Below are 15,787 nucleotides of genomic sequence, written 5' to 3'. Positions count from 1 at the left end.
ACGGGGCCACCAGGCTGCAGCGACATCTTGCCGCCGCCCAGACGAGTCAGCATGATTTGCATATCGTAAAACAAATCGCGAAGGAAAACGCGCGCATCCCCGGAATATTTATAAATCTCAACCGTCCGTCCGTCCGTGTTTGTGTGTGTGTGTGTGTCTCTATCACTATGTGTATTGTTGCTATTTCCAAGGCGACAGGCGTGGTGGGGTGGGGGGGAGATGGTTTTGTATACAAAGTGGTAAACAAACACACCGCGCGCCCGTTTGAATCGTCCTATCCCCCTCCCTCAGCAGAATGCGCCGGTGTTGCGACGACGGAAGCAACTGCAGCGACAACAGCCTGAAAAAGACCCCCAGACAAGGTGTGAATAGCGCGACACACGCAATGACAAAGCGCTAAAACTTTGTCAGGCGCCTTTGGGCAAACTTTTGCTGAGCTTCTGCCTTTCATTTTGTAAGTGCCAGTGTAAGAAAAGGTTTTACACTAGAACGGCAAATGGTAGCCTGCTTCTAGGCGGCTTACGACGGGATATTAACTCTCGCTGGGATATACTAACGTGGATGTACCGGTCCACAGACAGAAGCGTTGGGTACTTTTGCATCTTCACTGTTCCTTTTTTTCTTAGTAGAGAGCGAAGGATCAAACAGTAGCATGGGGTAGAGAACGATACATCCACTTAGCAAACATAAATCGTGTAAAAAACTCTATTACTGTATTTTAGCGTGTAAAACGACGCCCCCTGATTAATTATTAAATGTACTTGATTTTTTTTTATTTATTTATTTTAAATTTTATAAAATTCAAAAACAACGTTTTCCATGTTACCATTGTCCATTCAGATAAAATTTTGTTGTCGTGCTGCTTGTAAAAGCGAATTAAAAGCAATCAGTTTACCTTTGCATTCTTTTGGTATTTTCTGAGCATGGTTCGAGCAGTTTTCGACCTTTTGCTTAAATGGGTCCTTTTTGTGAATTTGAATTATCAATTTTAAGAGCACCAATTTGATCAATTGTTTCCTCAGTTTCCAAACCTCTTTCTTTACCCTTATGCTTTTCTTTGGCAATACTTCTTGCTTTTGCCGATACACCAGACTACATTTGTACGTTATTGAGTGTAATGTCTTAGGGGTAATCCAAAAGTTATTACCCGTGTATACGTAACGATCCCTTTAATCTTATTTTGGTCATTTTCGGCCTAAAAGAGGGTCGTTAAACTATGGTTCTGATTATGGTCTGATGTTTCATTACACAAACTAAAAACATTATTACATACCTTATTAGACACATCCCCGGAATAATGGATCGGATAATGGATTCTTATTGGCAAAATCGCGTTTTTTTGCGATTCAATTCCATTCCAAATTCCTCATCACATTGAGGGGCCTCTCAGAGTCAGACGATCGCTGCGAGCATTTTTGGGTCCTACCTAGGTCCTGGAAACCAGATCCATAGACATTCAGCGATGCATAATTATTCAAAACCCATTCAAAACCACCAGTTTTGTTGCGCATTTTAGTGCAAGTTGTGTTGTTTAAGATGGCTACAAAGAATATTGCTGGGTAATGATCAAAAAGAGAGTTTAGAACCTGTTGGGGCCCCGTTCGTCTTTATGGCTGCGATGACAGACTGAGCTGCTTTTACAAGTATTGCTTGTGGATTTTGAAAGATACTGAAGATTTGAGGATGCACAATGCCAACCAATTTAGTTTTTTATGTGTCCTAGAGGACTCAATGATTCCTGCAAACTTAAGCTTTTTTTTTTTTTTTTTTTTTTTTTTTTTTTTTTTTGAGAAAAAAAGGTTGACTAGACTTTGATCTAGGCTAGACTTTCACTATAAGTAGACATCTTTTCTACGCTTGTAACATGCCCTATCAATTCCCTTTAGGGGAATTAGGGATCGAACCTTTGTCGCTTGCCTTGCTAGATTAGTCTCCATTTTTTCCGTTAGGACCACCAAACCGGAACCTAACGCTTTGCAATTGCTGCTTTCCATCGCTAAATGCAAACGCCGAACCATTCGCACTCTTGCGGTCGTTCTAGTGCAGTGTAGTGCTGCCACTTCCGTCGCCCCACCGTCCTCCGTGGTTGCTGGTGTGATGTGTGCTCTCGTAAACCAACAGCTCTGTTTGCGTGTGCGTACGGATGCGCGCGCCCGTATGTGTGTGTGTGTGTGTGTGGTGCAGGCTTTTGTATAGCGGTGTAACGCGGTGTGGGTAACGCGTGCGCCTTCGCGTGCCACACACACGTGCCGTCACACGTTCAGGGTTTTTGGGCGATTTGTTTTGTTTCTTTTGTTTGTGTGCTAATGTTTTGCACATCGACCGTCCAGTGTGTGTGTCACGTTTTGTCAGTGCAGCGTGCAATGTTGGCTTTGGGGCGATGATGATGATGATGATGGATGATATACACAGCAATGCTCCTTCCCTCCCTCTGTTCTCCCTCTTCATGGGGGATGTGAGAATTACCGACACGAACACGCCGCTCAGCGTTCAACCCGTACGGCTAAACACACGTGGAAACACTCCAAGAGCACGCACACACACACACACACATGATGTGATGGAAGAGGGAGGTGGAAGGGCGGGAAGGCGCCAACACACCGGGGAATGCGAACTGCAGAAAAAAAAAAACTGCCCGAGAGCAGCGAGAAACAGCCGGCCGACGGACACATCCACACGACGGCTAGTAAGCTCACGGAAGTCTCAGCAAGCGGGTCCCCCCGAAACCCCGAACTCTAGAAGTGATGAGGGTAAGAGGCTTCCCTACAGTGTTAGAAAAGTGTAGTTGAGGAGGGGTTGGAGTGGAATGCTTTGGCCTTTGGTTTGCCTTTTTCTCCCGTCCGGTTCCGTTTTCATTTTGCTGACGGTGGCTCCGCTTTGGAGCCTCTTTGTGGCTGTTTACGTGTCAGACTATGGGTGCGTATGCATGTGTAATGCAACTGCAGTGCCAACGTGTCCTAGGCCCGGCATCTTCACCCACTTCCTGGAAGGCTCGCCTACAATAACATTGCCGATTGGCGCGTCCCGTCAATCAAACCGCATCATTAAGTGCCGTTTAGAGTTAGAGGTGGTGCGACAACAACAACACCAAAAAAACAATTCCAATCCCCAGCTCCAAAGCTTGTTTGTTTGGTTGTTTTGTTTCGCTCACACCTCACATTCGCATGTAGTAGTGCATCGATCAGCAGCCCTCCTCGACTTTCAATACTTCAAACGCAATCAATCCTCTCGAGATGGCGTCGATAACGCGCACTATGTGTATGTGTGTGTGTGTGTGTGCGTATTTTTTTTTTCGTTAGAAGTGCCCCACCCCCTTCCCCTGTGTAAGGGCTGATAAGCGTGTGTCAAACAATTCGAACGACTGGACCGGACGGAATCAAATACTAGTAAAATTGGCGATGTGTGCGTGCGACTCCATCAGCTGATAGTGCGTGGCAGCTGTTTGCGACTGAAAAGGCATAACGAGAGGTATTTGCATGTGTGTGTGTGTTTTTTTTTTTCTCCCATAGAAACACACACTGCACTGCATTTGATGATTGTGCATCCAAAAGAGCGACCTTGTCACAATACCTGTGCGACCAAAGCGCGTCGTAATAGTGTAATTGATACAGAGAGAGAGAGTGAGTGAGAGAGACGGAGGCAATGGAATGCAGTGATGGGGAAGGAAGGGAATTGTTGTTTGTTTTTTTTTATTCGCTCCTCCTCCCAGAGCCGAAATGAGTCATTTGCACAATTGCATTACTCTTTTGCATCCCGCACACAGAACCAAACACCGTCGACGTTCCGTTTGTCAAACACCGCCAAGCACAGATTTTTTGGCTCAATCGGCTCAAACACATGTTTTTGTTTTACGAATTTTGACCAAAAAGTAGGTCAAAATAGCTGTGGCGACGGTGTGAAAGTCGAAGGAAAGATCATTTCATTGCCAGCAAAAGTTTCGAGACCGGCCGCAGTGAAAGTGCTCCCAAGCGAGCGGATGGAAAAGGAATGAACCATAAACAAGTAGATAACCGATAGCAGCGCTGACGAGAGCGAGGCGCGCGAGAGAGAGAGAGATGCTTAGCGATGTGAGAATGATGTGCGAACGATGGATGTAAATCGTCCAGAAGCGTCCGATTAGAACGCGTAGATATGTGAGTAATCAGTAATGGACGAAATTAACTACGAACGGAGCGATTGTGTCATACAGTATAGAGAGAGAGAGTTAGAGATAAAAAAGAGAGAGCGAGAGATAGAGAAAGAGAGAGAGAGAGAGTATTTTGGATGCTTAGCTGATAATTTAATGTATATCTCGCATCAAAAGTACGGCCAACAAAAAAGGGTCAATCTGGAGCAATATACTTCAAGAGCGCGAGAGTGAGTTGATCTAAAATTCCACACACACGCAAGAAAAAAAACAAAAACAAACCAATAATAGAGAACGAGAGAGAGAGAGAGAGAGAGAGAGAGAGAGAGAGAGAGAGAGGGGGGCGCCCCGTGGAGACTCTGACGGATGGAAGCAGAGAGGTATACCATACGGTTTCGAGAGATTCCAGTCCTTCTCCCTCTTCCCGGCAATGCGTACGGAAGATTGTGGACAGTGTGCGTGTAAGGTGTAGTGCGCTGGTAATGAAAGGTGACGCAGTTCATCTCGGCGTCATCCGCACGTTCCCGCACCCTGAGGTTGGTCCTGTGTCTTCGCTCCAGTCCGCAAGTCCGCCTGGCGTACCAGTCGTGCCCTGTGTCATCTCCAAGACGCGACACTTTCTGCATCCTCGTCCGTGAACCGAAAACCAGACGCACCAGACCGGGAAAGTTCCGGCCCTCTCCGTGTGACAGCTTCCAGTCTCCCTCTCGCCCTCCTAGCAGGATATCTTGCGCTCCCGCAACAGCTGAAAACGCACTCCACCGGCCCTCAAACGGCCCACGTCCAGTGGGGACAGAGCTGGCAGAGGAAGTCTCTTGGAAATCGATAAAATTTCACTCCATCCCCCCCAAAATTCTCTCAATTGCGTCGTCCAGTCCAGCGGGTGACTTTCCACCCATTTGCCATCGTGGTTTGGTGTCGGCTTTGATGTGTTTCTTTCGTCTCTCTCTCCCTGTGTGTGTGTGTGTGTGTGTTTTGTTTTGTGTACTTGTGCAAAGCCGTAGTACTCAAACATCTGGTGCATTTTCAGTTACAGCGTTTCGGAGCCAGCGTACGGTGTGTAGTGTAGTGTAGCTCTCTCCCTAGTCAAGTACACAAGTGCGGGCCAAAGTGTCTCCGAAACATTATCTTACGAGGCTCGAAACGCAAAGCGCAAACACGATCCCTCGGTTGTTTGAGGTGGCAAACCTGTTGACGTGGGAGGATACGGTGGCTTCGTCCAGTCCACCTGCGCGTCTTCAACCTCACCCGAAAGCGGGGGTCACAGCAAACCAAAGCCGGCCGTGAGCAGTGCTGCCCTTCTTAGCTGGCGTGCGCGATGACCAGCACCAACGACTACAACTCGCGGAAGCGGTTCGCCTTCGATATCGACATGGAAATTGAGGCGGAAACGACATCCAAACTGAAGGCAGGTATGTATCCCAGTATTTTCCCCCAGCCCCATGCAGTGGTGCGGTGGTCAAGTAGTTGCAGGCTGCAGCTACATGCCCGACCGGGCCTAAAAGCTCCTCCAAAGTGAGCTCCTCTCGAGTATGTACACGTTTGTATTCTGTTATAAGTACAACCACTAGTCACTGATAACCAAGTCCTCCAACAATGTCGGAACCTTAAACTACGATTGTTGTGGTTAGTAATTAAAGAGAAGTTGAAGATTCTGCAATCAAATGTGAAGAGCTAGTTGCCCCATAACGTCTCCAATGCAAACAGGCTTTGGAAGGTGTTCAATTGCGGACATCTGCAAGGGATTACTTTCGTCCTGTTTTGAAGTCTATTCCAGGGAATCCGAATACTCCAAACATTTGGTATTGCCATTGCCACTATCAGAGACTAGTCAAGACATTTCTCCAGAGATCTGAACCTAGAGATCTGAATTCATTCAATGTCCGAATGTCCCAGAATGGAGCCAGTCCAGAATAGATTTGATGTCACGACCCTGCTCTACGGGGGCGCAATAGCGCTACACGGAATATTCCATATGTCGCCCCTGTGCTCTCACCACCCCATGTGCACACCCGTTCGGCATCTGATCCGGCACCAGTGCCTATCCATACTCCATTAGCTGCATTAGCTGTTTTTGTTTTTTTTAAATGAGCGCTAAATTTAGGACAGTTTTGCTGGTATTTCGATGTGCCATTGCCTCCAATCATTTCCATTATGTTTATACAGCACCAAAGTGTGGGGGGAGAATGACGCACACACACACTTCGGTTTGGTTTGGCATTCGGCCGACAAATGGGTGCGAGCTTATCGCTTTGATGTGTCGTCGTGGTGGCGTTGGGCGGCCCTTATACCTAAACCAGTGGGTAAACCAAGGCGTCGCACCTACCCGAAAATGTGGACGGCTAACGCAAGTGTTCGTGTGTGTGTGTCTCGGTTGGGATGAAATAAAAAGGTCAATAGAGGGGTTCGTTAATAAAGCCATAAAGCCGTCGGGTGTGGAATGTCGTCGGACGGGGATGGCTCATTCGGGCTTGATAACCTGCTCCAATGTTTCCCACCAATGGCCAGGGAATGGAAAGCGGGCCACTCATTTGAATAACGCGACCTGTTGGTGAAGGTTGACTCAACGCATCTTCGCAGCGCAAAGTCCCAGCGATACCCGTACACCAAGGACGTGGGAAGGGCAACGACGTTCCAAAAACCGTTCCACCGTCTTCCAGCAATTCCTGCCGGTGCGGTGAGCGCATTCAATCAATCAATCAATTTTGATCGTTTTGTCATTTGGAAGTTGTACTCGGGGCGGCACTTCCAACCGCCGTGCGTCAAGTGCCCAAAGACGGCACCCAAAGCTGCCAAGACGGAAGAAACGCAGCGTCGGCAGAACGCAGCAAAAATCCGCCGAGTCCACCGAAAAACTGCGTGCCTACCCATCGTTGGGAGCGCAAATACGCCCTGTACGTCCTGTGTACACGTCGGCTCCATTTGTCACGCTTGGTGACGCTTGGCAAACGTTCAACTGTCAGATAGAGAGAGGTATGCGAGGGCTTAATATCTGACACCATCGAGGCAAGGAATGCACTCGCACTACACACACACACACACACGTATCGCAGTGCACATTAATTAGCAGCTAGGCGTGGAATTATCCCGCAAAACACACCGCGCCCACAGCACGCAAACAGCTTGGGGGACATGGACGTGCCCTTTCGGACGTAAAAAGGCGGGCGAAACATTCTGCCCGCGTGCCAAAAATGGCAAACAGGGTCCCCTGCCTCCCTCGGTATCGCTTAATTGTTACCGATTCGAGGTGTTTGCCGGCGATTAATCGAGAAACCGCACGATGACACGATGCACGATTAATTAGCGCGAATCGATACGGTTAATCCGGACACGGACGCTCGATAACGCCAGTGGATCGAATAAATAGAAAATCCTATGCACTGTGGGACGTCACACACACACACACACTCACTTTTACCTGGTTGGAGATGACCTTCAGGGTTTTTGAAATTTGCCCGCGCGTCACGTTGAATAAATGGCAGAACGGCAGAAGTAGATGCAGACTGCCAAACTGCTCTGTGGCTAGAATTACCACCCCCTTCCACCACTCAGCAGTTACTAATGAAGACAAAAATTGAAATTCGAACTGAATTGCTGTGTGTGTGTGTTAGTGATGATAAACATGAAGTTGTGGTCCAAAGCTAGCTCCAAAGATTTCTGGAATCGATTCCAGATCAGTAGATCCGGAATCAGATTTCGAAATCGACTTTGGAATCGGCTCCAGAAGCGGAATCGACTCCGAAATTGGCCCCAGAATCAGCTCCGGACTCAGGATCTGGAACTTCTGATTCCAGAACGGATTCTGAATCCGGAGTTAATTTCAATTCCGGAACCAATTATGATTCCGATTCCGGAGCCGATTTCGATTCCAGAGCCAATTTCGATTCCAGATCTGATTTCGATTCCGGAATTAGAATTAGCTCCGGAGTCATAATTGAAATCGGCTCCGGAATCAGCTCCAGAATCGGAATCAACTCCGGAATCAGCTCCAGAATCGAAATCAACTCCGGAATCAGAATCGGCTCCGAAATCGGAATCAATTTGTATATCTCCTAATAGAAGATTAGAAAATAGACGTTTAGGTCCTAAGTAGCTAAAACAAATTGTGTATATAGCCGCTAAAAAACCAACGATCCATTCTCATGGAGGTTCCAGAACTGATTTGAATTCCAGAATTGATTCTGATTCTGGAACCAATTCCAGTTCCAAAACCAATTCTGATTCCGATGCGGGCGCTTATTCCGGAACCGATTCCGAAGCCAATTCTGATTCCAGAGCCGATTCTAATTTCGGAATCAGAGTAGTTCCGGTTCAGAATTCCCACCACTAGTGGGTATGTGTGTAGTTTGTTGTTACCGGAAATACCCCTGATATGGCCCATTGTAGCCAAAACAGCACTCCTGAGCGTCGCTATGGACGTCTAATTGCAGAATCAAATTACTCGCACAGAGAGCAGAGCGGTTGATTACTACGTCCGTTCGGCAACATTGTGGCACAGCAGTCTAAAAAAAGACACCCGAAAGATTCCTCCGACCCTTCCCCAAGATGCCGGTTGCTCTGCAGCTCAGCATGCATCAATCTGTGCCTCACCTCGAGATATCCTGTTGCCATGGAGCTACTGCCACCCTCGTTTTCGTGAACAGCTGCCGGAAGTTGTTGACCCCCCGGTGAGAGGCCGGTTCCGCAACGGCAACATTCGTCCGGACCGAACCGGCTGCCAGTGTGGCCTGGTTTATTTCAAAGTAAACAACCGACGAACACGGTGACGACGACGCCGACGAGACGCAATTTCGCCGCCTGCAAAACAAAGATGCTGTTTCTGCTCTTTGTTCGGCTTAAGTAGATCAGCTGAGTACCAAGGGACGCGGCAAGGACGCAGGAACATGATGAGGCACCCACTGTTTAGATTCAGAAACAAAACAAACTACGCTCCATGGGGATTTGCTGGGATGCTCCGATGGCATTGCGAGACATTGGGACATTCGTTCGGAAGTTCATTCATAACAAAGTCATCCACCGCCCCTAGCTGGCCTTTGTGGGACGCGTGGGGTGACCTGAATAGGCAGCGCACACAAACATGATATACTGCTTGAAGATATATTGCCTCGCACACCATGCTTGCCCTCCGCAGAAACGTTCGTGTGAGAGCCGTGAGACCCATCGTGTTTCTGGGCGAACGGTGGAATGTTTTATCAATATCTCCAAAGCGCACCATACAACCAGCCAATGACGCCGGTAGCACGCTCTGTACGTGTCTGTGTGTGTGTGTGTTGCGACTTCTAGTGCCAGCCGGGTCAGGTCACGGTGCAAGTGAGAAAGATCCTCACACGCTAACCCGGATTGATTTCAGCCTACCAAAGGACCTACCCGTGGACCTAAGGTGGGAAGAGTTGTGAACGATGAAGAGATAGCGCACTCACCTGCCCGATGCCAGCGCCCGATGTGGCGTTCGGCCGGCACATTAGCCCAGCCCTGTGCGAGAAGCGGCCCTTTCGCCAGTTGAAAACTTCCTCTGCAGCCCGGCAGCTGACAGCATGCTGTGGCGACGGGTGTACTTGCGACGCAGCCATCGGCTCGGTGTTACGTAAAATGGTGCTCCAGGAGTGCTGGAGATCGGAGATACATCGCAGCCAGTGCTTGGAAACGGTGTCGACAAGAACCTTCGGACCGACTTTGGAGTGGCGAAGTGCAAAAGTACACGTGTGGCACGAGGTGTGACGCCCGCTTAGAAACGTTCACGCGTGCGCACGCCCTTGCTTATGTGTGTGTGTGTATGTGTTTGCGTCTTGCAAAGAAAGTCGAATCAGTGCCTCAGATTGGTCGTACTGCGGTACACTTCCCTTATTCCGCGTCCTGCAACGATAAGCGCCCGGGAATAGTAGGATCACAAGTAAAGAGAGTTCTACTTTGCTCACCCTCCAGCAACAGAAGTGATAATAAAATTATCTTATCGACGCTAATTGCGCGTGGTGGTGGGGTTGGAGGATAAATCGCCCGCCGCGGCCGAGGAAACCGAGTGGTCAGTGCCGATCAGTCGCTCTCGTGTACGTGTCGCGGTGACTTGTCCAGGTGTAGCCTCACACAAACCCGGCATTACCCCGGACTCTGTTTGTTGATCAGTTCCGCCGGCTTCGGCTCGGATTTCTCGGACATCGTTTTCTCGTGCACTGTACCGCTGTCACGACGCATCCTCCATCCCCCGGCAGGGAGAGAACCTTAAGAGAATCCGGCCCGAGACCGCAGGGGGAGAAGATACACGAGATCTAAATTTAGGACTTCGCACCCGAGTAACCTCCGACGGAACCGACGCTTCCCCCACTCGCTCTGTGTTGGCCATTGGCACCGAACCAGACACACACACACACATACGTTGCACGGCTGACAGCTGACAACGGCAAACACACGGCGTCCTACCTACCGTTTGCGTATCTACATCTCAGAGTGTTGTGTCTGTTTCGCGCTCAACCAACTGCTCGCGACCGGCGAAAAGAAAGGGGATAGGACCTCTCGCAAGGGGTAGTGTTGTTGTTGTTGTTTTGTTTTTTTGTTCTCAGTAAACTCGGCAGCAGTCTGCCAGTCCGGTTCGGTCTGTGCTCGCTGACGGCGATCAAAGATATCTGTGGATTTCTGTGACCATCGTGTGCGCGCGTTCTGCCGCCTCCTGAGGTTCCTGAGGTTGTTCGGACTGTGTGTTCTGTGTGTCTGTTTGTTTGTTTGTTTGCTTTGGCTCGCTCTTCCGGCCAGCAAATTCCAGTGTTGCAGTGTGCAGCACTCGTGTGTGTGTGTGTTTTTTTTTTGGAAATAACTAGTGAGGTCACAAGGTGCGCTAAAGATGAGTGCTCGCGGTGTGCTGCTGAAGTGCGATATGAACTCGTCGTTCGATCAACCGGATCCGGCAATCATGTCAATGTCGCCCCGATCACCCGCCATCCTGCTCAACGACTTCTTCTCACCGGAAGGTTAGTGTTTTTTTTTCCTCATTAGAGCGGAGGTGGGTTTCTCCTGTTCGATGTCCATCTCCCTGCTTTCTTAGTAGCCGCCGCCATGATCATGATCCGACATAAAAAGATGTCGGAAGCATTAAAAGAGACAGAGCATGGGCGTGTGTTTGTGTGCGTGCGAGGCAAGAAAAGCCAGGAAGAAAAAGGCAAAGCAGTGTGGCAATAAAACAGCACGTTATTAACCACCGCGTTACAAAATGGGGCAAATTCTTCACCGAGAACACAACCAAAACCCGCGACGACGCATTTCGCAACACGATCGAAAAGCAAGATGGCGTTCGTTTTTGTGTTGCTACGAAATGCGAGACTACGTCACCATCTCCAGAGAGCGGTGTCCACACGAGTGGCTGACTGAGTGTGGTTTTTGTTGGAGAGTCTCTTGTTTACTAAGCGATAGGTCTCAGCTAGTGATGTGCTCTTTGAAGTGCATCCACAACTCCGATCCGACCCTTGTTAGTTTGATTCCAACTCTGGCAAAATCGGAACCACTAGTTCCGCACTGAGTCAGAGTCGTCCGGAGTCTTTCGGATTCATTCGGAGCTGTCCGGAGTCGTCCGGAGTCCTCAGACCGAAATGAAATGCCTGACCACAAAAACATGACCCCGGACGACTCTAAACAATTCTGGACGACTCCGGACAACTCCGGACAACTCCGGACGACTCCGGACGACTCCGACTCTAGACGACTCTGGATGACTTCGGACGACTCCGAGAGGCTCCGGATGATTCCAAACGGCTCCGGATAATGCTGGGCGGAACTACCTTCCAGAGTCGATGCCGAAATTGTTGGAGTCGGATCGGAGTCATCTCCGGATGTTTGCCAACTTCACCCATCACTAGTCTCAACAGCGTGTACCGCTCGCCGGCCCCTAATCAGCATCAGGGGGTCGCTTCTTATCGCTTCTCTCCGCTCAAGCCTCGCGATGGCCATCTTTGTTTACTAGCCACACACAGCAGGCAGCACGTAGCACGTCGATGCAAACGTTCGCTTCCGACCTTTTTACTTCATTTCCCCCCGGTTGGCGGCTCGGACACGGACAGTCTGCTGCAAGCTGTCGGTACTGGTGGACGCCCGGGACAACTATTGGGATTTTTTTTTCTACACATATCCTAGCCAAGTCCAACTACTCGAGAGAGAGAGCACAACCAAACACGCCATGAGCCAAAGGAAAAGGGAGATAAACTTTAACAAGCAGGACTCGCGCACCCTGCTGCAGGTACTCGAGGACCAGAAGCTGATGGAGGCGATGAAGCAGTCGCGACTGGCGCTCGAGGGCAGGGCGTCCTTTGCGCCATTCGCGCTCGATGACGCCGACGAGCTCGGTACGGCAAAGGAGGGCTTGACGAAGAGGACTACAAACGTAGAACTAGTAGAAGCTAGGGGAAGCTGTTTGCTTGTTTTTTGGTTGTTGTAATAATGTTTACCTTCTTTTTTCCGTCTCTCTTCCCCTCTCGTCCTCTCTCTATCTCTCTCCACAGTACAGGGTAACGAGTCTCCGGCGGGACATGCCGGTGCCGGTGGAGGCGGTGGCGGCGGCGTCGGCCCTGCCGGTGTACTTAGCGGTGCACTCAGCCTCTCCCAGGAGGATATTGTGGGCGTGCTGCCGAACGAAATATCTGCCCCGTACGAGGTGCCCCAGTTCCCGATCGAGCAGATCGAGAAGAAGCTCCAGCTGCAGCGCCAGCTGAACGCCAAGTAAGTTCGGAACAGGAAATGCAACAACAAAAAAGAAACCGATAACAACTAAAAATGCGTTGCGCAATTGGAGGGGCTGGGCAAGGGGTTGGATGTCGAGAAGCCGATAATCGAAAGACAGTGGGTGGGTGGCAAAAGATGAGCGATGAAGGTTTTGCGTTTTTAGCGCCCTCCCGGGGGAGAAGCCATGCTACTCCAGCGTTTTGTCTTCTTCGTTGACATTGAAGGCCACGCACGCACGCGAACGTACTAGTACTGCTTGGCGTCATTCGCGTGTGAAACAGGGCTGCCAGGACCCAGGAAGGGTTTGTTTGTGTGTATGTGTGTGTGTGTTGTGGTCATTTAATCCAATTTAACAAAAGAACGGTCAAACTCCCCCGGCGGGCAAAAGGACGGCAGTCCACACGGCCAGTGCGTCTCGGCGAGCGATGTTGGGCAGTGCGAGCGATACGAAGAAATGGCTGTCCGAGCGCGACCTGCTACGGTTAGTGTCGGTGTTCCCAGCGTTCGGTGGTGCCTCCTGTTATCTGTGTTTTTGGGGTTTTGTCTGGAGAAATTCGTTTCGAAATGCGGATTCCGTGTGCCAAAAACAGCACCGCGGAAAGCTACAACGAGCTGTTGGTTATGGCCTACGGTTTAATCTTGGAGCGCTTGGAGCTCTTCGAGTCTGGCACGTCTGTCAGACTTGCCTTGATAAGCATCATTCAACACACCGACACACGTATACGCGCGCGAGGTGATAACGACTTCACAGACTCCACCGAGAGACAGAGCGCGCATCACATCAACCAACTACCCTCAGTTGCAAAAAAATATCCCTTGCGTGTGTTTTGTGTGCGTGTGTGTGTGTGTGTTGTATGTGTGTGTGTGTCTGGCTATTTTTGCACTCGAACTGTGCACACACCGTGTCCCACAAGCCCTGAGCTGTCCCGTTCGGGTGTCGGGGACGTGTTGATAATTAGTGAATTGGAAAATCGCTTGACCGATCAATTAACCAATCGATCCGTGAGTGGTGGTGTGTTCGCTACATAATGCCTTCCCACCTTCCCACGAAAGCCCCAAACCCCAGCCCATCCCCATCATCATGGAAGGGTGGGTGACGCTGGTATACAGTTCAGTACAACACACCGCACGACACACATTCCGCGCTCAGTACGGTCCGGCAGCTCGAATCGTGCAGTCGTCGTGGTGGTCGCCGCCCCTGCTTTGTGCGTCCTGTGCCTGAACTCTCCTTCTTCTTCTTCTCCTTCTTCTTCTTCTTCTTCACACACACACACCAACATACAGGGTGATGGAGCAGGACCGGCACTCGATCGCACCGGAAGTCCACCCGGACGAGCAGCTGCCGTTCGACGAGCATGACTTCGTCGCCCACTTTCAGCGCGTGTCGATCTCGGGCGAGGACACCAGCGGCGTCCCGCTGGACGATCTCGAGCGGGCCTCCACGCTGCTGGTGAAGGCGCTCGAGCTGCGCGAGAAGTACATGCGCAACTCGCACCAGGCGTTCCCGCAGACGACCGCCCGCTTCCTCAAGTCGACCCACTCGAGCACGATCACGCACCAGGAGCGCAAATCCATCGCGGGTAAGTAAGCTGGTGATTGGGTGGGGAGGGGTGGTTGATGGGAAGGGGCATCTGGAAGATGAAGATAGGCGAAGGCTCACGAAGCAGTTAGTTTTTGAGAGTAGATTTCATTACATTTTGTTTAATCATTTCCAATTCTTTTTTCAAGTTTTATTTGCTTCATTTGAAATTCTCCATTTTTTTTCCTTTTCCATTCTTTGCTTCTACTTTTTGAAGTTATTTGTTCTCCTTTCTATTGTTTTGAAAATATGTTAACGTTTTTTCTTCTTCTTCTTCTTTTTACAATTTTACATTTCTGCTTTTTACAACTCTTTATTTCTCTCTTTGGTATCTTCGCGGCACTTCACACGTGTGCCACCCTTAACGTGCACCGTTTTTTTTCTTTTTTTTGCCGGTTATCTCTGTCTCTCTCTGTATTTCGATCCTGCCGTACTGGTTAGTTGTGATTTTTTTTTTGTTTTATTTTGTTTTTGTTTTGCTCTTGTGAGTTTTCCTCCTCTCTGTTCTGTTTCTTACTCTTGTTTTGTTTTTTTTTTTGTCGATTTTTTTCTTTCCACTCTTCCAGTGTTTTGTTCTTTTTGTGGATCTATGAGTTTTTCTTTTATTTTTTTATCACAGTGTCTTACTCCATTCCATGATATAGTCTTTTTTTACTAGATCGTTCATCTAGTTTGTTCGTCTTTGTTGTGCTCTAATTTCCATCGCACCGTTTGTTCTCTTCCCTTGTTTTTTTAAGTCTTCTTTGTTTTTTCTTAATTTGTTTGCTTAACATGTTTCATGCAAGTACCTTCACTACCCCAATATCCCGGTTTTGTTGTTCTGTTCTGCAAGCGGACACCGACACAGCAACGGACATCCCCGTCCCGTTTCGGTCTCTTCGGTGTGGGTTGCGTAGCTGTAGTTCCCTCTGTTGGTTTTATTGTTTTTGTTGTTGTTGTTGTTGTTGTTGTTGCACTGTAATCTAATCGCCCGAGAAGCCGAGCCGAGACTGAGCTAGCATGAGATTAGCCACTGTTTGCCTGTTGCGCTTGGGACACCAGGCAGTGCCCCCAAAAGGATGTCTCGCCATTTAGGATGTAGGTCGCCCGGACCCAAACGACTTCGTTCACTGACCGAGGATTTTGTTCTCTTCTTGCTCTTCTTTCCTTATCTCACCACACACACACCATCCAGACCATCCAGTCAATCCGCCCCAGAGCACGCAGTCGCCGTGGGTGGTGGAGATACCGGAGGATCTGAACTACAGCATCCGCCCGGTGCACGGCGTGTTCGAGGTGTTCCCGACGGTCGAGTCGACCGAACCGCTGCCCTACCAGTACACCCGCCTGCCCGACTTCGTGCAGGACATGCAGATGATGTGCTCGATGATAGCGGACGGGCC

At 49.5% G+C, this 15,787-nt stretch overlaps 1 protein-coding gene across 2 annotated transcripts in view; it reads left to right on the top strand.

Moving 5' to 3' along the window:
* Positions 1 to 10,091: 10,091 nt before the first annotated feature.
* LOC120959892 (AMP deaminase 2) overlaps positions 10,092 to 15,787 on the top strand; it is a 7,875-nt gene continuing 2,179 nt past the window's right edge. The window contains exons 1-4 of one of the 2 annotated variants that reach the window (XM_040383643.2): positions 10,092 to 11,085; positions 12,607 to 12,823; positions 14,111 to 14,406; positions 15,580 to 15,787. The exon at positions 15,580 to 15,787 is cut by the window's right edge and continues 624 nt beyond it. In XM_040383643.2, the coding sequence (XP_040239577.1) occupies positions 10,959 to 11,085; positions 12,607 to 12,823; positions 14,111 to 14,406; positions 15,580 to 15,787 (848 nt within the window). In that variant the 5' untranslated portion in view covers positions 10,092 to 10,958. Of the gene's footprint in view, positions 11,086 to 12,147; positions 12,451 to 12,606; positions 12,824 to 14,110; positions 14,407 to 15,579 lie in introns of those variants that run through there. The other variant, XM_040383633.2, reaches the window with a different exon arrangement.

This window comes from Anopheles coluzzii, chromosome X, assembly GCF_943734685.1.
Source record: "Anopheles coluzzii chromosome X, AcolN3, whole genome shotgun sequence".
In the NCBI taxonomy this organism is placed as follows: domain Eukaryota; kingdom Metazoa; phylum Arthropoda; class Insecta; order Diptera; family Culicidae; genus Anopheles; species Anopheles coluzzii.
Note: the sequence above shows the minus strand (reverse complement) of the source record. Positions and strands in the feature narration are given on the sequence as shown.